We start from the raw sequence: 23,442 nt of genomic DNA, 5'->3' as shown, positions 1-23,442 counted from the left end.
TTTTTGCTTGTTCCTGCATCAGTCTTGGAATTTTATAGTAAATGTAGATTTTTGGAGCATTGGATCGATAACTTTATCTATCAAAGCTGCCTCTACTTTTGGGATTCCATGTCCCTTTTAATTAGAAGGACCATGGTGCTAATTTGATGAAGATGATGACCCCTAGAAATTGTTGAAGTTTCTACTTTGATTAAGTAAATAGTTCCCTCTAGCATTGTGTTTTCTAGCATCGATTTGGCCTCTGCTTCTTCCTCTGAGGAAACCTCTACCCCTAGCAGAGAATGCTTGCTCATGTTTTTTGAATCTATAGAGGGATGCTCCTCATGTTTCTTGCATAGAAGTATCAAACATAATTTCAAATTATTTAGCATCTCTTGTGACCATGGCACTCAAAATTTATCATTACCAATGTAACATAGATCTACCTCAAATGATAACTATTTTAACAGGTTCATTGCATTGAACCTTGTTTTAAATGCTTTCCATGCATTGATTATTGGGTGCTAATGTCTTTTCCTTGATGATCAAGATCATGGTGTCCTTCACATTGAAGTCGATCAAATTAATTGGCAGTTGAGATTTTTGATCCAATGTGCTTTATTTTCACTAATTTCTCTTACTTGATCTGTTGTTAAAGGTGTTGATGTTGTTGCTAGAGCTTCATGTCTTTTCTCTTGCTCATTAACTATCTTCCACCATTTCTTTCATTGGACAGTATTTACCAGTTTGAACTTTTGCCATGGAATGGTTAGTCTTTAATTTGTATTTCCATATTAACTATTGTCATCCAATTTTCTATTTGGTCCAAGAAAATGATGTCATCATGATTTATTGTCATGATTGTGAAATTTGATGTTGAAATATCCATGTGAGGGATTTTAGGCTTTGCTTCAGTGTAGAAACCTGCTTGTGAAGACAGAACTTGATTTTGATCAATGATGATCAAGATATTCCCGAAATAGTGAAAAAGTTAAGAGTTTCAAACTATGCCAAAAATTCTTAGAAGTGATTTTAAATGTTGGATTTGATGTGTTGAAGAATCTCTTGATGTTTCCCATGATGTTTCAATATTGTGTCTTGATTTTTAAAATTATTTTTATATATTCAAATGTGAGTTATTGCATGAACAATGATAATGTCATAATTTTCTCATGAGTGACAAAACTTACTCGGCTCCTTGAGCTTTGTGTGAATCATTTATTAATTTACTTTATTTTTTGAATCCTATGTATGCAGCTTTTATTTTTTGAAACCTTTGTATGTAGCATTTTTTTAATCCTATATATGTAGCATTTATTGAGAAACTGGAAAGTTAGAAACTCTCACTAAGATATGTTATGGGTTGCAAAATCTCAAAATTTCTCTATCCTTTGAAATTCCTTGTCTTTTTATGTAGTTAGTTATGTGGGCATCCAAGAAAAACCTAAAACTCCAATAATAGAGTCCTCCGATATTTTTGCTTCAAATCTCACAACTGTGAAGTGCCCCTCTAGTTCTTATGATATGTTTCGTGCAATCACTTCTTAGTCTTAGTGTTGCTCAAGGCATATTATTGCCTATACATGTCAAGTTGTATATTTTACAGAAATATACAACTTGACATGTATAGGCAATAATATGCCTTGAGCTTCACTGTGAGTGCTAGTCTTTACTAAGCTTTTTCTTGTTGCCTGCCTCTGTAATAATAAGCTGTGAGTGCAAGTCTTCGCTGCCATGCTTGCAATTAGCTCACCTTGATCAAAGTCCTCAATAGCCACTGCCCACTGCTGCAAAGATGAAATACAAACCCCTCCACTCATCCCCATTGCAGGTGACACCCCTTCTTGGGAGGAGGTGATGGCGACGTATATGAGCCACTATCTTGCTATGTGAACATGTGCTCCTAGACCAAGAGGAGGTCAATTGAACTTCCTATTGCTGCTCTCTACAACTCCTAGTGGGACTTATATGATTTTGATGGGGTCAAGAAGGGAGAGTAGTTTGTGTCTGTGTGCCTGCAGATTAGAGTTGCCACTGGCTCGTCGACACCCACCTTCTGAGCCCACTGCATCATGAATAAAAAATCATCCCCAAGTGCCTCTGCACATTGTTGTAATGACCAGTGCTACTGTGTCAGATGAATCTTTGCCTTGGGTGGCAAACGAATCAGTCCTACTACTAAACCTCGACCCACCGGTCGCTTTGCAGTGAAACCAAGCTGGAAGAAAGCTGACGAGCCATAGGTGAGCCATAGGCCCAAACCATATGGCCCCATCCACTCATCCATCATACGTGATAGATGCTCCTCTATCATATCATTAAACATATCTGATGTCCACTTCTCCTCGCCTATGGAGGCAAAATCGATGCCCTAGGATGGGTGGGTACAAGATTTATTGAATGAACACTCCTTTCTTGGCTACAGAATGAGAACTATAAACTTGAGAGGCATAGGATAAGAATCCAGAATAGCAAGGTAGTTCCATGCCCCAATTGCCAAAACTCTGTCAGTAGACATCCACCTGGACCAAGCATCGAGTCCGAAATAGATCTGCTATCCCTTGACTCCTGTTGAGAGGCCATGATCCAGAGGATGGGATCCAGCCTGCTGCTTCGGGGGGGTGGGGGGGGCTGAAGTAGAGGCCAGCCCCTTGCCCTTGCCTAAGGGACATGAGGGAGCTAATAACTCAACTATAGAGGGTGGAGCAAGGGACATGGACAAAGGGGGGGGGATAGGTGACAAGGGTGATGACCTCCAAGGGGATGGGGAAGGGGGACGAAGCAGAATGGGAGGTGGCTGGTGGATCCGAGGGGTGACAGCCAGGAGGAGGGGGGATAGGAGAAGAATCCAGAGGGTGGGGAGGGCTAAGGTGGGAAGGCTCCACCAAAGAAGATGGGGGTGCCTGCTTTTGTGTTGGGGCTTGCTGGCACTGCCACTCCTCCATCTCCTAAGAGGGTCTCCTTGGGGGAGCCTCTGTCATCAGTACATCTAGTACCTACTATTGTGGTGTGGGCTATCTACCTGGATGCTTGGCACTTGAGGGGTCCACCAGGAGCCCCCTCTCCTTGGGAAGCGAGAGCCCACTCTACCTACGGGGGGGGATGACTTATGGGTGGGTCCGCTGACTACCCCCCTGAGGGGAGGAGGATGACTCACACTCCATCCGCTCCCTTGCCCTACATCTGGCTCTCTGTATCCTATTCTTTCAAGTCCTCTTGTTCAACTTCTTCTTTCCTTTTACCGGGATCTACTTTCCCTTAGAGGGCATCACCCAAGGTGTGTGTGACTCCTATTGGGGTTGCCTAAGAGGTCGCTAGGCCCTCTCCTCCTCTACTTCACACTTCCAACCTAAAAAATGTGTGAAGGAGGGAGGAGAGGTCGTGTCTACCCTCTAGATAAGTCTCGAGCTAGGTGCCCCACTCGTCTGCACCATAGGAACTATCTCAAGAGTCCATAGATCTCCACCCTCTGCTAAAGTGTTCCTCCATCCAGGGTCTCTAGAAGAATCACCTCCGGAAGAACCTCTAGGCTCCTCACAACTATCTTGAGACTAGGAACCCCATCATCGGCTACTACTAAAGCCGTTGTAATCAGAGGGGACTTCAACACAGTGCCAAAGACCCCCCCTATAGAAGGAATAATGGACCTGTACTCCCTCAAGAGCATCAAGAACTAGAGTGTCACTGAAAAGTGAGGGACGTGATGTGTCGTATCCATATCCTCCACCATGAGATTGTGGTACCAGGGGATGAGGTAGAGCAAGTGTGGACCCAGGAAGGTCAGACTCTGCTCCACAAGGGTCTGTGAAGTGGCTGGACAGCTCAACTGAAGGAGAAATTCACCCCTACTATAGATAGTAACCTCTGGAATATGGTCACCATCTAGCGCTAAACTAGCCTGCAACCACTCTCAAATCTTCCTCCTCGAGGCTGCCAGACCCATGATCTGTCCCACCACTATTGTGTCCTAAAGAGACTACATAGCATATTGAACATATTGCTTGTCTGAGGGGGAGAGGCAAATCTTAACAACTTTGGGAGTTGAGAATGCTGCCATGAGAGCTCCTCTAACCTAACCAAGGGGTCACCATCAAGACTTTTCTCCCTAAGAAACAACCAATAACGCTCTGCTACCAAAAGAGGGAAGGAAAATCAAAGAAGACCTGCTTGCAAGAAGAATGCAAGCTAGGCGGGCTACAAGTGCAGTCCAAAAAGCAAAAAAATCAAAGCTTGGATTTAGGGCTAAGCTCCTCCCTAGAACATGAAGTCCCCGTCGCCCAATAATCGCTACTTGTTTTGACACTGATGTACTGAGGTGTGAGCTCTCCGTATGAACACATGATTCTGGGTCTAGACCATGGACATTCCCGTTCTGGTGGATGGTCCCAATGAGGCTACTGTTCATGTTCATGTTGGGACCTCCATTGCTACTTCTTTTGCAGTTCCAGAGGCTATTGCTCAGGAGGCTGCCCAAACTTCAGTCCCCCTCCCAGTGGTACCTTAGGTTACCCCTTTGCTTACCTCAGGAGCCAAGAGCCTTTCCAAGGCTATCTCAAGTTGAATGACCCCTAGGGGGGCTGTTTCTTGTATGTGCAACTGTCGGAGAAGCGTGGAAGCATGGCTATGAGCCACCCTCCCCTTCTCAATTGATGAAGAGGCTTCTGTTGGAATGGTCACCTCCCCATCTGTAAGCCCCTAAATGAGGAGAGCGTGGGGGAGGGAGACCTAGGGCAAGATGTGCCCAAGAGGAAAAGAAGAGAGGGGGCTGCCACATGGGCAGCACCTCACATCAAAGAACATGGAAGGTACACGGAGCTAGGATGGATCTGCATGGCGCTGACATCAGTAGTGTATGAAATTGTACGGCACTGGAGAAGAGCCTGGTAGAGGGCAGAACCAGTAGGACAAACAGGCGCTGACATGGCAGGTCAGGAGCACTGATGTACAGGGCAAACACGTGGACATCAGGGACCTACAGCAGCCTGATTGCACAGGGATTTCCAGCAAGGACAGATGGCACAGCAGTATGGAAGGGTACGGTATGCATACGTGGCTGTACGGGGCTGGTGAAGGCCTAGCAGGAGGCAAGGATGTTGCAGTAGGAAGGCGCCTGCATGAAGAAAGATACGGGGCAGATGGCAGAGGCTATGGGCAGGAGTATAGCCTGCGATAGGGTCTCTAGTAGCAGCAAAGGGAAGCCTAGTAGCAGCCCAAAAGGACCTGGCTAGGGCCCTTATATAGGGCTGGGACCTTGTCTTAATTGGAGGGCCAAAAGCCCTAGAAGTGTGGGCCAAAGGCCCTTAGTCGGCCTAGATTAGGACAGACTGGTCGGGTTTTTGACAGGCCCCTAGGCCTATAAAAGGAGGGGCTTCATGCCCCATTAAATATCCAACAGCCAGCAGTTCCAGGGCAGAAAGGAGCAACACGAAGCCTACTCTCTGGGCCTATCTACAGGAGGTGAGAGAGTGCAACAGGTGCTGTAGACTTAGCTTTAGGGAGAGGCTGGACCTTGGCTGTCTTCTAGGGCAGCAAGGTGCTGAGATCATCATACCTTCTGAAGCAGCCATTCACAAGCAGGTTGGAGCAGTGGAACAGGGACTTGTGTGCTGCAGACAAAGCTTGCAGGGGCTGCCCACCTAGGCTGGTTCACAGGCAGTAAGGTGGAGAAGAGCACACTGGACGGAAAGTCTACTTACGCTCGAGGTGGAGCACGTGGGCTCGAGTCTAGAGATAGCCGGCAGATAGGAGAAGGACCTTGTGGTTAGATCAGAGGACCACACCATTGGTGGGACTCTGGATCTATCTCTTTTGTATTGTGTCCATAGTTTTGGACGGAAATATATAAGTTTTGGTGTCTTCTATATCTGGCCGGTTCATTGTCTATTGATGAGTCTGCACATCTATGTGATGCACATTAAGTAAAGAAGTTTGTGATTCCACATCCCACACGCACACTGTGTGAGCTCTTGGGCATTACTATAAGTCTTCCACTATGCGTACCCTTCGTTGGGTCATTTCTAACATGGTATCAGAGCCCAAGTAGGAGGCTCACAGGTGTGGGAGCCTGAAGGCAGGGACCTTGCTGAAGGACGACCCTGATTCAGAAGCTCTAGAAAATCGACTTCCATGACTGGAGGATTGTGCCCTTGCGAGGAGGGTGACTCAGGTTCAGTCAGGTGCGTTTAAAGTTCGCAGTCCAGGTGATCTCTGGAGATGTACTTTTGTTGCAGACCTTGCCAAAGGAAGGACGGGTTGAAACAGACCCTCAGAGCATGGTGCCTGGAAGACTCCAGGTTGTTCACTCATTATGAGGGGGACGTCTGGAAGATCGTGACGGCTGGATTGCTTGAGTTCAGAGGCGGGAAGGTGACTGAAGGAGGTGGTACCAGGAGGTGCTACCAAAGATGGACCTGTGTACTGGGTGGTGTGCGGAAGCGGAACTGGACCTGGTGGAGCAGGAGCCACTGGATGAAAAGCCAGGAAAAGATTTCAACACCGAAAGGTTCTAGAGGACTACGACCAAGGAGTTACTGGAGCATCGTCATTGATGTGTTGGCATTGGGCTGAGATGTGTCAATGAGAGGGGGTGTTGGAATGGTCACCTCCCCATCTGTAAACCCTCAAATGAGGAGAGCCTGGGGGAGGGAGACCTAGGGCAAGATGTGCCCAAGAGGAAAAGAAGAGAGGGGGCTGCCACATGGGTAGCACCTCACATCAAAGAACATGGAAGGTGCCCGGAGCTAGGATGGATCTGCATGGCACTGACATCAGCAGTGTATGAAATTGTACGGCGCTGGAGAAGAGCCTGGCAGAGGGCAGAACCAGCAGGACAAACAGGTGTTGACATGGCAGGTCAGGAGCGCTGATGCAAAGGGCAGACACGTGGACATTAGGGACCTGCAGCAGTCTGATTGCGCAGGGATTTCCAGCAAGGACAGACGGTGCAACAGTATGGAAAGGCACGGTATGCATACATGACTGTACGGGGCTGGTGAAGGCTTGTCAGGAGGCAAGGATGCTGCAGCAGGAAGGCGCCTGCATGAAGAAAGATACGGGGCAGATGGCAGAGGCTATGGGTAGGAGTACAGCCTGCAATAGGGTTTCTAGTAGCAGCAAAGGGCAACCTAGCAGCAGCCCAAAAGGACCTAGCTAGGGCCCTTATATAGGGATGGGACCTTGCCTTAATTGGAGGACCAAAAGCCCTAGAAGTGTGGGCCAAAGGCCCTTAGTTTTGTGAGCCCTTAAAGGGCTGTTTGGGCTGAGCCAACCTGGTCTGTCCAGTCGGTCCAGATTGGGACAGACTGGTCGGGTTTTTGACAGGCCCTTAGGCCTATAAAAGGAGGGGCTTCATGCCCCATTAAATATCCAACAGCCAGTAGTTCTAGGGCAGAAAGGAGCAGCACGAAGCCTACTCTCTGGGCATATCTACAAGAGGTGAGAGAGTGCAGCAGATGCTGTAGACTTAGCTCTAGGGAGAGGCTACCTTGGCTGTCTTCTAGGGCAGCAAGGTGCTAAGATCATCATACCTTCTGGAGCAGCCATTCACAAGCAGGTTGGATTAGTGGAACAGGGACTTGTGTGCTGCAGACAAAGCTTGGCAGGGGCTGCCCACCTAGGTTGATTCACAGGCAGTAAGGTGGAGAAGAACACACTGGACGGAAAGTCTACTTACGCTCAAGGTGGAGCACGCGTGCTTGAGTCTAGAGATAGCCAGCAGATAGGAGAAGGACCTTGTGGTTAGATCAAAGGACCACACCATTGGTGGGACTCTGGATCTATCTCTTATGTATTGTGTCCATAGTTTTGGACGGATATATATAAGTTTTGGTGTCTTCTATATCTGGCTAGTTCATTGTCTATTGATGAGTCTGCACATCTATGTGATGCACATTAAGTAAAGAAGTTTGTGATTCCACATCCCACACACACACTGTGTGAGCTCCTGGGCATTACTATAAGTCTTCCGCTGTGCATACCCTTCGTTGGGTCATTTCTAACAACTTCAAGGGAGGGCCTCATAGCTCCCTTGTAGCCGTATGACCTACAAAGGGTTTGGGGGCTTATTGCACTTAGCTGCTTGGGCCGCCAACCCAAGCTAGGAGCCCGTGGCTCCACTTGACATGACACTACCTTGCTGGAAGCTACTGATTGAGGCAACTTGCTGGTGCGCAGCTACACGAGCAGCATGGAGGGTCAAGGATTGAGGGTGGGGCTATAGTTGCCAACATTGGCTGCTACATGGAGCCCCTAGTGGACTGAGGGACATGCAATGTGGAAGGAGAGAGGTTGTACGGCAAAGCACGAGGGGGGTGAGTATGCGAAGGCTAAGTCAATGGCAAAGGGAAGGGAAGTGCAAGGTGGCAAGGCTATGGTGGGAGGGATGAAGGCAATAGGTGAGTAGGAGATGCATGCACTAAACAATTCTCATATTCCATTTGAGCCATTTTTCAAGGGACTTAGCATTTTTTCAAAGAACATGCCCAAAAAAGTGTTTGATATAGTGACTTGACTTCTATAGTTTACAATGAATGTTAAGTTGCTATTGGATAGCTGACTACTGATAGATTGAAGTATTGAATATTATTATCAACAACATTATTGTCAATGTGGTACATAAAAATGAGCCCAAAAGAATAAGGCGTTTACATCAAAAAAACATTGAACACACAAAAAATAGATTCAATGTAGTGATGGTTCTCAATTCAGAGATGCATGAGCACTCTCCTTTTTCTAGATCTCCTTGGTCGAATTTGCAATTAAATTTTTTTGAATTTCCAACATGACATTGGGTGATTGGTTCTCCCTCTATGACCCTGATCTAGTTAAATCAAATTGCATTCTGATCACGAGATTTTGAGGCCCACAATTTGACTCGGACATGGTCCAAGTCTCTTCTCAATTGTTTGATCGCCTTCAATGATTCCTCATTCAAATAAGCTATTTGAGTCTTGGGATATGGATAGGGGATAAAGAAAATTTTCCCAATGAGCCATTGTGATCTAGCATAGCATGATGTTGGATGTATGGTGGGTTGACAAGCAACATCACACAAGTTGGAAAAACCTTTGAAGACAGTGTTGATTTATGTTCCCATCTTCTCACTTGTGGTTTAGACCCTAAAATTGGATGTTTCTAGTGTAGCTCTGACAACGACATAAGACATGTTGGAATTTTTTACAAAGATGACATGACACATTCTTTAATACATATACAATCTTACATAAAGTCTTATGATGATACATTCTCATTTTTTCTCTTTGAGTGCTATGGAAAATGGCTTGCTATGATCCTAGCCTGGAATAACTCACTTTTACATGACTTATCTTATTCATCGAATTTTTTTACCTTTTAAAGAGCATCCCTGTGTCATTGTATTATCCATAAATGAATTTCCATCCTTAATGTGAGTGTTATGGGAAAAGGCTTGAAATGATCCAAACCTAGAATAACTCACTTTTAAATGAGTTATCTTGTTCATCTGATTCTTTTACCTTTTGAGGGAGTCCTGATGTCAACGTATTATCCCACACATGGAATCTTTCACATTCAATCCTTAGTATAGATTATTTGGTTTCAATTCATAATGCTCTAATTTAGAAAGAGAAAGCCATGAGTGAGCTTTATTTAAGGATGAAGGAATATTCATTAATTACCATTGTAAATCATGCATTATCAAAGGCACAACAAAACTCCTATATTGCTTAAAGTTTGGATAACCTCATTTGTTGCTTGATCTTTTTGTCCTTTTCCATGGCTTGCTAATGGTAAGACAAGGCATCCTTCCTTTGGGGTATTTTATTGTTAATTTAATTATGCTATCTTGTGCACTTTACTTTTTATACTGGGTCTTTTTTCCTTCGTCCTTTATCCTATATTCCCCCTTAAACCATTTAATAATTACAATACCTAAAATTTGTACACAATTTGATGTGCTACGTTAGCAAGTCGAATGGGATGTCGACATGAAGGTGCTTTTATATTCATCATGGCAAGTCATGGATTTTGCTACAAAGACATAGTCATGAGAAGTTGTAAATTATTATTTCAAAGGTCCCTAATCCACAAGTTGAGCTTTAATATAAATGTAGAGATATCTAAACCCTTGTGGATTTGATACTATGCAGTGCATTCAACAAAACATATCCTATGTGGAACAAAGATAAAAATTTTCCAAAGACACCCTAATGAGTATAATCTTCACATAGTTGATGCAATTTGACCAAATGGAGAAACTTATTTTTTTCGAGATGAATGCTACGAGACCAATGTATGATTCATTGACCTTATAAAACACCCAATATGGAGAGGGCATTTTAGGAAACCTTAATATTTGTTCCACTTATAGGAGAGATGTATTTTCTAGTGTTAATAAATTTAATGGTGATCATTCTTTTCACAATAATGAAAGTGGTATGCCTTCAAATGTGAATAGATTTGAGTTTATGCCTTTTATACAATGTTATGAAAGTAGTGGTATATTACAAGTACATGCTTCAATGGTAACAATGTGGATGAAGAGAAGTATAAAACGAGAAGTATAATGCCATGCAAGCCAACGAATGATGTTCTCTTTGAAATTAATTTGAGGAAAAATCTATAAAAAAAGGGACCACTTGGTAGTTGGATCAATGAATGAATTCGTCATAGGGTTGATGAAACCAATTATAGGGGCAATTCCAACAACACGAGGGACCCCTCAACACATACAAATCAACGATTTTGTTGTAGCATGATCATCTAATGATGAACATCTGCAGATGGATGTGAAAATGTAAAGGTTTGGGATGTCAAAGTAATGGATGTAAGGAGGGATCAAAGTGGGAGGGTAATAGCCTTAGATTCTCTTCCTATGCTACAGTCTTTTGGGCATTAATTGGCACATCTCAAAATCTACTTCTAGAGTTGATATATTATGGGCATGGTGTTGAAAATTTTCACAAACTTACATTATGAATGCTCGAAATTCAACATTCTACAAGTAAAAGACATCGTGATCTTTTCTACTACATTCTTTGATTGGGAAGACCTTTTGGGCTTTATCCAAAGAAGATCAAACTAATGAAATCTATGTTGTGCTAGTCTTCATGTACATCCCAAAACCTAGCTCACTTCTAATGAACCCTTGCCACTGAACATCTGTGTTAATCTTGTTACACCAAGCTCCTAGGGCTTTTTTGAGACCATATAAATCCTTCTTCAATTGACACCCAAAATGTATAGGTCCCCTATAAATCATAGGTACTTCTTCTCATTCAAGAATGTAGATTTGATATCCCATCTTATGAAAGTCAAATCCCATTCTGCAACCAAAAGAAAGTATAAGAAAACATCGATTGAGTGATTGCAATCCTTGTGGTCAATGCAAATTGGTCTTCAAAATATATGCCTCCCTGATCTTGCCTTATCCAACTTAGTAGACACATTTGTAGCCAATGGCATTCTTCCCCTTGAATGCATCATTCTTAAAAATGTCATCATACTCTTCTTCCATGGTGTGTACCATTCCTTCGTGGAAACTATTAGGTTCCTTACACAACAATAGAAAATTGCTTGTCTTCTAGGTTTCATATCTTTGACAATGGCCTCGTCTCATCTACTGATCTCTTTGCCCGATTGGCATTTGTTTGGCTGTATACGCTTTTTAATCATGTTGAACAAGAGATGCATCAAGTGACGATATATGCTAACTTCTCTTTTTAAAGCTAAGCAAAAAATCACCAAATAATTACACATTTCTATGGATGTCTGCAACTCTACATATTTTGCATTTCCATCAACCAAACATCAATCTGCCTCTCTTCAAGCTCGTCATAGCCATGATCGCATCTTACTTAATTTCTAATCAAACGCATCTATCTTGCTTAATTTCTACTCAAACGCGCCTTTGGAAGCAATAATCTTGTGTGTTGCTAGACTATTGGGATTTATATGCTTTATGCACTTCCATGGCATTAAACTTACCATGCTTGTCCTTACCCAAAAACTCTAAGATGCTCAAGACAAGATAACGTATGCGCTCTCCATGCTTCCCTTGGTATGATATCTTGTAAAGCATTTGTGGATGATCCAATGGCCACGTACAATGTAGTCATTCATGCCTCCATTCTTTGGTGTGTCTAGTCTACATCAAGCTTCTTCCACATTCCACAATGGTGCAATTCTTACATTTTGCTACACCATTTCTTGTTGCATTTTAGTCAATGAAAGTTATTGCGAATACTTGATTATTTGCAAAACTTTGTAAAAGCTTTGGAGCTATAATCTCTCCCATTGTTGATGAATCTATGAGATTCAATTTTCATTTTGCAAGTAAATCTCACATATTTTCAAGTTAATTAGGAGTCCAATATTTTGGTATTACCTCAATAAGTGCCCCTTGTACTTGATTCTCAGGTCTATGTTCTTAAGATGGAGCCAATGACACAAGGGAGTGATTTTAAGCTAGACAGTAGACCTGAAACGATATGAGATGCCTAATATGAAACTATAAAATTAGCCTTGGAAGAAACTCAAACCAAGCGAAAACCTTTAGGAGAGGTGTGTCAACCCTAGATTAAGTCCACCCCTACCACAACCAACCCCTTGCTTTTAGGAGAGAACGGGGCATTGTTGTGCAGTAGAGTTGCATGAAAGACGTCCAATGGATACTAGCGATCTATTTAGCTGAGATGGACATGAAAATTTATGAGATCAAATAAACATCTCTTTACAATCCATAAGCAGCATAACTAAGAGGTGCACCTGCTTGCTGTTTCGAGAACACAAGCACCTGCTGTGAATGTTTGCAATCAAGATGCTTTGAAAAATGAGATTGTCACTGTGGTACTTGTGGGAGGATTTAGTGCCACGTTTATACCCCCTCTGCATTGCTTGAGCAAAAGAAGACAATGAATGGTCCAGCTTAGGTGCTGAAAACGAGTATTTGTACACATGCAGAGAGTCGTACAACATCAGAACGGCCCATTAAAAATTGCTGCAATATCAGCAACTCAGCAAGCGAAGCTTTTTAATCAGGTCAATTGTGCAAAGCTGGCTGTGGCATAGAATACACAACCGGTGCCATGCTCAATGGAGCTCCAGAAACACCTGGCTGAGCAGCTAGATGGGACCTTGGAATATATGGTACAGATCCTGGGTGAGGCATAGGAACTGGAGTACCCACCGCTGAACCCATTGGTGCTGTAATTGGCTGCCCAACAGGAACTGCATAAACGTTGCCCATGGGAAGAATGCCTTGGACATGCAGACTTGGAGTAGCAGCATGGCCCGTGACTGGTGCCTGTCCTGGTTCTGGAGGCTCTCCATTATTGAAGCTGGTAATGTCGTGAATGCTCGACCTCCTTTTGTCCTTGTGCATCGAGTTACGTCGAATAAAAAATTTCTGGGCATGGCTGGCCACCTGTGTTGGTGTTCTAGTGATTACAAAGTTCCTGGAGATGCTCCTCCAATCACCCTTTCCAAACTTCTCCAAGCCTAGCAAAAACAACCTGTTCAAAAAAAAGCAGCTTCGTTTCAGATCATATGGATGGCGCAGCATTTTCTGCTATACAAATCCCCAACCCGTAAATTTCTCATGAAGCTGAGTCATTTCACATGCCTTTTCTAGACGAACACATAGGGGCTCACCAAAGTAGCCACAACAGTCTAGGTTTTCAAGGCCCTCCCAAATTTCAAAGAAACCAAATCCCACAGACCAATGACCAATCATTTAAATTGTTATAGTAGAGGGAACCTTCTAGCTCAAATGTGTGTGACAAGAGTTTCCAAGCTAATAATTTGGGCACACTGTGCAACACCAGTATCACAAACTTCTGAAGAAAGAAAAAGAGAAGTTATTAGGACATTAACTGAACATTAATATACCCACCGGCCATGGTACAGAGAGAACTCATAGTCAATTTTGTCAAATGGTACAGAAACAACATTGATAGGCTGCTTTGCTGGCTGCTACTGGTCTCTTCTGATTCTCTGTGATCAGATCTGGTCCAGGCTGTCAGTGTGCTAACATGGAGTCAGCAATCTATCCGATGGCATGGAAGATAGTGCCATTGGCCACCTCCATTGGGAGTGCTTACCATTTTCCTAAGTACAAATGTGAGAATGAAAAAGTACTAACCGTTCCCTGAGCATGCCTAACCCAATTCAACTCTTCTAGAAGAAATAAACATAGGGGATGGCCCACTCCAGGGATCCAATAAGTGGGTCAAGAATGTGAAGAAAGCCATATATTGCATTTGACACAGTACCACACAAAAAAATGTGGGAAAGGAAGTCCCCCAAGCACTAGAGAGGCGACACTTAGACTATATGAGAAAGTGCTAGCTGACCTGGCACAACCGCTAGGTGATGGCCCTTACAACCAAGGGAAGGTAATCATAAGCTGTGATATAGGGCTCACAAACTCTGTTCAGATTATTCATTGGTGAGTTGAAGTCATGGCAAGCGGGACTTGAAACAAGTAAATAACCTTCATGTTTGAAGGGGAGCCCTTACAAGCAACCACCTCATACAAATATTTGGGACTCCAGTTCGGGAACAACTACAGGTGGAATGAGTGCGTGGAAAGAAGAGTCATGGGAGGGTTGAAGGCATTATACAGGTTTCAAAACAAAATGCAAGAAGGCACATCTGTGGGGCTGGGAAATGAGAGTGTTTCTGTACAACGTGCTCGTATAAATGGTGGTGCTCTATGGTTGCATGGCCTGGGCACCTGAACTATTCAAGACATAATTGGGAAAGGATAGGGGCCATCCACAAACATTTTCTCATCAGTGGTTGTGGGTTAAATCCCAAACTCCATACCCCATCCTGCTTGTAGAGTCAATGATGAGGCCTCTTCAGAGGGAGGGGGAGGCGTTATGCCAATACATGGCCTACATCAACAAGCTTGGAAAGATGGATGCAAGCAAGATCCAACGCAGGGCAATGTAGGCCACAAGAACCACAGAGTGGAACAGAGAAGGGGCTAAATGGATGGAGGGAATATCGGCTGCTAATATCCTAGAGGATCAAGAAGAAATCAGAAATCTGTCATGCAGAGAATGCTACAGAAACTATGGCAGGGCTTAGGGCTGAAAATGGACTTCTACAGACGAGAATCAATCAAATGGAGAAGTATGAAATCCAGGATATCTCAGGGAGGGCATACCATGGTTCAAACAGCATTTAATCTATAAAGTAAGGACCGGCTCCCATAAACTGGAGGTGGAGAAGGGCTGGTGGACGAGACCCCAGAATGCAAGACTGTAAAATCTGTCACACAGAGGAGATCGAAAATGAGGAACATATGCTCCTCCATTGCCGAGCATACGAACACATCAGGGAAAAATACAGCAGCAATGCAAGCAGCTTGAAAAACCTCCTAGGGATGCAGGCCCAGCATCTAGACGCCCACATAAAGGAAACTGTAGGGCACTGGAACAAAGTCATCAACATGGTGCAGCAATTAGCTCAATATATGCTTTCAGCCTTTCGATATATAAAGTTTTCTCAGATAATTAGATGTAACGAACCGCTATCATTTCGATAGTGGTCATCAGTCCCATGGAGGTAAGAAGACACTGAACAAGGACGAGAGGCAAAAAGAGAGGTCTATGGAGAGACAAGTAGCCTAAAACAAATACTTGGGTAGCAAGGCTATGCTTATGTTCATCATTGGAATTGAAAGACAAAATCTGGAGAAGTCCCCCACGCTTTTGAGGACTCTTAAAGCATGTTTAAAGAATCTTTATACATAATATACACATAAGAACGCTTCTGGGAGAGAGAGAAAAAGAAAGTAAAAAAGAACGCTTCTGAGACGTTGGAAATATTCTGGAATGTCTCTGAAAACTTGAACTCTTTAACCTTTCAAAGTCCAACTATGATCTACTCCTGTGTATTACATGAGACATCGGTCAACAGCACCCTTCTGATCCTGCCCACTAGCTAAGTCTGAGAAGCAATCTGGTCTCCTGGAGGGAAACCAAAGGGATACTGAACAGCAGCCTCACAAGCCTTATGCCTGACATAGATACACTGATCAAGCCAACCAGAATTTCTTGGTAGGACCAACGACAACTGGCAAAGTACTCACAAACCAGCCAACAGGTTGACCGACTATAAAGAGACTGGCCCCAGGAGTCTGGACTCTGTCTTCAATCCCGGAGCACAGTAAACCTGTGACTTTTAGCAAGGTCTATTCGGAATGCCACTGGTCTTGTAATGTCGGGTGTGGCAGTCCAAATAGCAGCAGAGCAGAGACAAATTCCAAGCACAAAAACAAATAGAGTACATGGATAAAAGGGAGATCATTTTAGGGAGGTTACATCTAATATAAGGGGGTAGCTTCTGCACAACATCTGATACGGCAGACCAAAGCTGGTTGCAACCTCAACTTATGGCTTGCAACCTTAAAATTTAGAAGAGCCTGTTTATCGATCATATAAATGTGCTCTAGCCTGCAGCGAATTCCATGTGATTCTAGGTGCATCTCCTGAAGGCAGGACATATCTGATTGTACTAGTTGAAAATTGGAATGCTCTTTGAGTAATTATGTTATTCGGGCCATGGCAGCAACAGGGGGTTTCCAGCCCCAACCAAAGGATGGATTCTGTCGATCCTAGCATTGCAACCGACCCCCTAGGTGAGAAGAAAATGATTGAATCTTTCCGTTAAAGGCACAAGCCCAACCGCCCTAGGCAATGCCAGATCCTATCACCTACACACAACCATTCAGTAACCTATGTAGGACACGCTGAGTGGGTAGATATATCTCCAACTCTAGCTACATCTGACATTAAGGTCCTCTATGGCTTCGTGAGGAGTACACATCTCCAACTCTAAAGATACCTTAAGTCAACATCTCGTCAGGAGTCCACAACGAGAGGCATGTGAGACTTGCCTGTGCTCCTCTTCAGTCCAAGGAATGCCCTTTCTCCTCTCCTGATCGGCCTTCGACAGCGTGCTCTTTGGATTTGGCACACACCCACTGGCGTTGATGCTCGAATTCACTTCCTTTTTGCCTCCCTGCTGGCCGTTCCGCTCCCCAAACTCATCTCCCTTGAAAGCAGAAGAGTAATTGGGCAGGGGCACCCTCCCCGCCTCTATCTCATCCACATCCTCCACCAAAATCTCGTAATGTTTCTTCACCTCTTCTGGGTCCTTCCCTATTACTATCTCAGCCACCTTCTCCCACCGGTCGTCTGTCTCCTCGTCATGAATCGCCAAGGCACTTTCGAACAGCTTGTTCTGTTCAGCCGTCCAAAGGTTTGAGGGTGAGGGAGCTATTTCTGAAGGAGACTCAGGTAATGGTTCAGCCATATACCCACTTCTGACGGCCAGTGGAGGCTTTAAAGTCTTGAGCTGTCTTACCCTTTCAAGTTCGTCCTTGACTATACTATACGCTCATGCCATTGTCTCCATCCAGTTTCCAAATTTCTGATTCAGGCTCTGACACGCAGCTCCATCAAACCTTCCGGGCCTCTTTCTGTTTCACATCCATTCCTGCCTCAGAATTACGAATTACTCCGTGTGCTTCCCTTTCAAAGCCCTCCTCGATGGGCTCGAAAGAAATTGCGAGCGGGGTCAAGGGTGATACGATCAAAAGAAGGCGAATCGTACAAGGCCTTCAGCACGATCTGCAGCTCCACGTATCAAACAGACACGAATCTGCGCGGTCGTTCGTGTGGGAGTTCAATAAATATACTCGCTCTTCTCCGCCCCCCTCCTCTGTCTCTGTCTCTGTCTCTCTCTCTCTCTCGCTCCCTTTTTTTTTTTGGGTAAGAACTCTCTCTCTCTCTCACACACACAAGAACCTCACACCCACACTGTCACACAAGACCACTCACACTCGCTTCTATCCAAGAGGGATCTCTCTGTCTCTCCCCCTTACACCGTCTCTCTCTCTCTCCAATTCTGGTTTTTAATAGCGATATCACACTCGCTTCTACCCAAGAGGGCTGTCTCTCGGTAGAAGAGGGATGTCTCTCTCTCGCTCGCTCTCTCACTCCCCCTCTCCCATTACCCCGTCTCTCTCCTGCGCAATTCTGGCATTTAAAAGGGAAATCCGATATCGCATGTTGAATGCAGCCCCACACTCCGCAGACCGCAAAAAGGATCTCTCTCTCTCTCTCTCTTTTGGTAAGAACTCTCTCTCCCTTTGTCTCTCTCTCTCTCTGTGTCACACACACACACACACTCTCTCTCTCTCTCTCTCTCTCTCTCTCTCTCTTTCTCTCGCTCGCACCGGCGCAGACCTACAACCACAGACGGGTGAAACATGCGTTTCGATACAGTCCCTATAGCAATACGCCAACAAAAATGAATGGGCGATATGACTCGCATGCATAATTGAGGATTGGCAGGCCCATCACGACACACCGCACTACAGGGGGGCAGGGCGACGGACAAGGAGACAATCAACGAGACGGCGACACCACTCGAGAGGCGAGAGCTGTGTACACACGTTTTCACACGTGTCATCCCCAATGATTTAAGACTCGTGTGAATGTTCTCACATTTTGGGACACTTGAGCTAGCAAACAAACCTCCCTAACACTTCCAAAAGGGCATTATATGGTCCCTTTGTAGGGGAACATGACCACTTGACATCCTCACTTCCCTTTTCAAATCTCAAGAATCTCCTCGTCTTTTTCCTTGTGTTCAAATTGGCTTCACGGGCCACAACGAGTGTTTCAGTGTGCAAACGTTTTGCTTACCAGAATACCAAAACGTTCCGGTCGAAGATTTTAAAGTCGAAATTCTGCAGGCTTTAAGCAAAATAATGACTAGAATGCCTTGATATTTGCAAATATTAAAACCTTCGATCTTCAAATTTGTTAATTTCTAAAATTTGTCATTCACCCAACGTCAATCAAGAACACTGATGTCACTTGCACTAGATGAGACAGAATTACTTTGCCTTCTAGCTGAGAAGTTCATGCCTGATAGTAAATGTAAACTTGCTTGTTCTCTCTCTCTCTCTCTCTCTCTCTCTCTCTCTCTCCCCCCCCCCAAAAAAAAAAAAGTCTAGTGTTCAAGCATGCCATGAAATTCAACTTGTCGCCCTCCCTACTCGATGAAGGAAAATAGATATTTGTTGCGAGATCCTATCAATGATTCTCCCCAAAAAGTTTAGTGTTCAAGCATAGCCATGAAGTTTAACTTGTCGCCCTCCATATTCGATGAAGGAAAAGAGATATTTGTCCTTTGAGATCCTATTAATGATTCTCCTCACCTTCCTCCCAAGCATACATTTTTTAAATAGCATGTAGCTCGATTTGCCTCTGTCATCTAAATGGAGGCATGCTTCTCTTCAAAATGCAACAAGTTGATTTTGCTTGATTTGCAAGTGCCTTTAATCCCATTAGCATCTACCTTATGGAGTGTTAGGTCACATCATCAATGTATTCCTTGTTTATTATTCTTTATATATATATATAGAGAGAGAGAGAGAGAGAGAGAGAGAGAGAGCATGCATGTGCCCACGAGGGAGGGGGGTACCTAAAAATGACCCACTCACATCGATGACACCATTATGATGGGATGTAGGTATAATGACTATGCTTTTGATGTAAATCAAGACATTTATCATTAAAAAAAGGATCACTAAAGCAATCGTACTTGGCACGTCGCAAAGTGACATCAATAACAATATATTTTAAAAGCTAAATTTTTAGCAAAGTGACATCAATAACAATGAATTATAATCGTTTTACTACTAAAAGCTAATTTATATGCCGGCGTGTTAAATACAATTTGTGTTATTTTGAGACATTGTTTCATGAACCCTTTTATATCTACATCCCTAAGCTTCATCTCCATGATTTCTCTTGTGGTCCATTATTTTTTTCACTAGTAAGTTTCATATGCTTTCTATATACTCTCTCATCATACATGCTATTTGATTGCAAACTAATGAATGGTTCATGTATAGCATTCTATGAGTGGAGTACAAATTAAACTAGATCCATGCATTCAACTGGATTGTTATGAAGTTAGAGTTGTTTTCAAAGAATGGGAGGTATTACTGATGGGGACGTCACTATTTATTTCACTTGTGTTTTATTATGTTACAAGACTATAAAACATGCTAGAGTTATTATGAATTGGAGTCATGTATTTCTTGTATGAGCTAATGTAAAGTCTAAATTATCATGTTGGCCCTGAGGGTTAAAATATATGTAAGATAGCATGTCCATTCAATAGAGGGGTTTTGTTAGCAGGTCTGCATTCGGCGTTCAACAACCGAATTTTTCTGAGGCGTATGTGGTGTCGTCATTTGTCGCTTGATCCCTTTGCCCGTGCAAAAATCTCCAAACTCTGTAGAAACAAACTCACCACCACCATCCGATCTGATTTTCTTCGCTTTTCTCCCTGTTTCATTTTCAACAAGTGTAGCCATTCTTTTAATTTACCAAAAGCTTGAGCCTTTTCGCAAAGAAAGTACACCTGGGGAGGTCGCCTCTTTATAGCTATGAGGGCGGTAGTCAGATCAACGTAGTCGGTGGAGTCGACCAATCGACCTAGTCGGTGGAGCCGACCAGTTAACCTAGTCTGTGGAACCGACTAGTCGTCCATGGAATATTCAAGGAATATTCCCTATACCATCGCCTCGGGGGCTCTCGCCCTCGAACCCCCACCAAGGGGGCCACTGGCCCCTCTGGGACCCCCCAGGCCCCAGTAAGAATAAGGTGCTCCCACACAATCACCTTTCTACCATCAATGGTCTCATTGATAGACCTCATCTGACATGCAAGTCAGGATCCATAAAGTGTCCCAAGCTCACACATGGCTTCTCCTCATATGGGGGCCTTACAACTTGAGCACCTTGGACCACTGGTGGTTACCAGGAGGGTGGGGCATTGAGCATATCTAAGAGATACAAACCCCCAAGAGATTCTAGAGATGACCACGGATTTCTATAGTTAGTTGGTCTAGACAAAGGAGGAGTCCCAAGCATCTTTTGTGGCCAAATAGGCAATGTGGGAGTAGGTCCAATGGTGGTCTCTTTGAGCCTAAGCAAATGCCTAGAGGCCTCCTTCACATAGGCTCTGGGAAGCCCTCAAGGCCCTCCCCCCTAGGAGTGCCCCAGGGAGGATGGTCTGACTCTGACTTTCTTTTATTTCTTTTAAGAGCGTATCCACACTCCGCTCTGGCAGGCCTACCAAGAGACTTTTAACACAAGTTCCCTCTTTTAATCCATGAGTCATGGTTGGATCTATTTACTCCCAAAAGGGGGGGATAGGTCGGACATTCAACAATGGAGGCTAATTACCCTTCTAGACACTACTTTACAAGATCTTGGCCAAGGTCCTAAGTTTGAGGTTGAGGCCCCACATTCCAGATATCATGCACAATACATAGACTGGTTTTGTTCAGGAACGCACCACACTGGACAACCTTTTCACTTTTTGGGAGGTAGTGGATTGGGCCAGCAAGGAGGCATAGCATCGTGTTATCCTTCTCTTGGACTTGGAGAAGGCTTATGATAGGGTGGAGTGGTCTTTCTTGGAGGGAACGATGAGGACATTGGGATTTTCACAAAGATGGATCCGAGGGGTTTTATCCCTCTATGTAGAGAGTTCTGGTCAGGTGACCATTGATGGCTACACAGGAGAAGCATTTCCTATATCCCATTGGGTTTGACAGGGCTGTCCTCTAGCCTCGTTTTTTTTCCTCCAATTAATTCTACGATTCTAGGCCATGGGTCTTTCAAGCATGTGGCTCCCAATCCGATAGGAGGTTAAGCTTCTGGATACAGAGTTCACAGATGATAGAGCTTTGTTCGTGGAGGGATCAGTAAAGTGCGCCTTGAGACAGTGGTCAAGGGGGCTAAAGCCACTTATTGTGAGACATTTGGAGCTCATATCAACTAGACCAAACTCATAGGATTCTATATGCCATGGAGGAGGCCCATGAGATTCAAGACTAGAGGGTAGCCCTTGGCTTTAGATGGGATTCCACACAAATAGATAATGAGATACCTGGGTGCTAAGTGGGTTTGGATATCATGGTAGAGCAGTAGTCTACTCCGGTTCTGGAGAACGTTTGGTGCAAGCTGCTATATCGGAGCTATTGGAGTGCGGCCAAGCTCTCCTTTGCAAGCAAGTCTCTAATAGCCAATCAGGTTTTGCTCGCCACTTCTTGGTACATTGCTTCATGCTAGTGTTTAAATAGGGGGTGCAAGGGACACCTCAAAAGACTGGTGCAAAACTTTTTGTGGGTGGGTTCAGATGGCACGTGGAACACCAGGGCTAGATTGGCCTAGCAGACAATGATCTTTCCACAGTTACACGGTGGGTTGGGCATCACAAACCCGGTGATGTAGAGCCAAGCACTCCTTGGCAAGTTAGGGCTTTAGGGTCTCACATCTGGCACAGACACCAGGTCCTGGAAGCTGCTCCTATAGAGAGAGCTTCTCAGGAACATCCCCCAAATAGGTGGTCAGTGGCAATGGTCTTACAGGTGGATCTTATTATAGAGGCACCTCTCAAAGGGAGGTTCCATTCATGAGGAGCCTAATCAGGGTCTGGCACAGGGTCTTAGGGAGACTCATTTGAGCCAACCCTTCCTGCAGGGAGGAGTTCAAGAGGTAGCTAATTATTTGGCATCAAAGGGTCAGAGATATAGAAGATATATTAAAGGTATTCGACTTTTTATTGATGTGATTATAAGGAGAAATTAAGATATATTAGAGATGTATGATTGTAAGTTTTATTAGATAACATTGGTTATGTTCATTTGACTCCTTTGTGCCTCTAAACTTTGTGCGGTATTGCCTTGTACTTCCTTTACCCCCTCTCTAAATGGTTACAGAGATATAGCTTTCCAAAGCACATTCACACTTCACTATTAATACTTGTCCATAATCCTTTTTTATTTCAACATCTAGGGCCAAAACGAGCTTAGGTGTAGCCACTTTTTATCAAGTGTTGTTGTTTCTGGTATGGACAATGCATACGCCTAGCATGCAAGCTTGGCATAGGCTATATATTCATTATATTTCATATCCCTAGCTTGCAAGGACCATAACTTATAAAACCCTAATCTAGGATACAACTATTGAAATTTTTCTCCATAAACTCACTATAATATGGGTCATTGGATAGTCTACTCGCATGTACATGGTGTCATATACATTGCAAACATGGGGAAAAGGGTTAGATGTATGATAGCCCTTATGAGGCCTAAGTTATAAGTGAATGGTACATGACATGTTGCATACCCATCAATTATGTCTCCTCCTATCCACACTTTGTGTATGTTACTTTGCATAACTCAACATGGTGTCAAAGTCCATGCTAGATTCTACAGTTGAGTGGATGTGATGAGAAGACCCAATGCCATTGTAAGGGAAAGTGAACAAGGCCCATTATTTTCACTTGTTTTGTAGTTTTCAACCTATGAGAGCGTCATCACTTTCCCTTTATTAGCTCCTTTCAACCTATGATAGTGTAAGTGTACCCTATGTGTCATACCTTC

At 44.0% G+C, this 23,442-nt stretch overlaps 1 protein-coding gene across 1 annotated transcript; it reads right to left on the bottom strand.

The window, feature by feature from the left end:
- Window positions 1-12,570: 12,570 nt before the first annotated feature.
- Window positions 12,571-18,232, bottom strand: LOC147890442 (transcription factor SRM1-like). Its single transcript, XM_087390350.1, has 2 exons — window positions 16,862-18,232; window positions 12,571-13,466 (listed from the first exon to the last, which is right to left on the bottom strand). Exons 1-2 carry the CDS (start codon window positions 17,278-17,280, stop codon window positions 12,995-12,997), a joined length of 891 nt encoding a protein of 296 aa, XP_087246476.1. The 5' UTR covers window positions 17,281-18,232; the 3' UTR covers window positions 12,571-12,994.
- Window positions 18,233-23,442: the final 5,210 nt, after the last annotated feature.

This window comes from Dipteris shenzhenensis, chromosome 19 (assembly GCF_047967505.1).
Source record: "Dipteris shenzhenensis isolate YYH24624 ecotype China chromosome 19, Dip_SZ_1.0, whole genome shotgun sequence".
NCBI lineage: Eukaryota > Viridiplantae > Streptophyta > Polypodiopsida > Gleicheniales > Dipteridaceae > Dipteris > Dipteris shenzhenensis.
Note: the sequence above shows the minus strand (reverse complement) of the source record. Positions and strands in the feature narration are given on the sequence as shown.

Coding starts and splice junctions, on each gene's coding strand:
- LOC147890442 (XM_087390350.1), bottom strand. CDS start 17,280: ATGGCTGAACCATTACCTGAGTCTCCTTCAGAAATAGCTCCCTCACCC. Junction 13,467..16,861: donor TGGACTGAAGAGGAGCACAG/GCAAGTCTCACA, acceptor TTTTTTGAACAG/GTTGTTTTTGCTAGGCTTGG.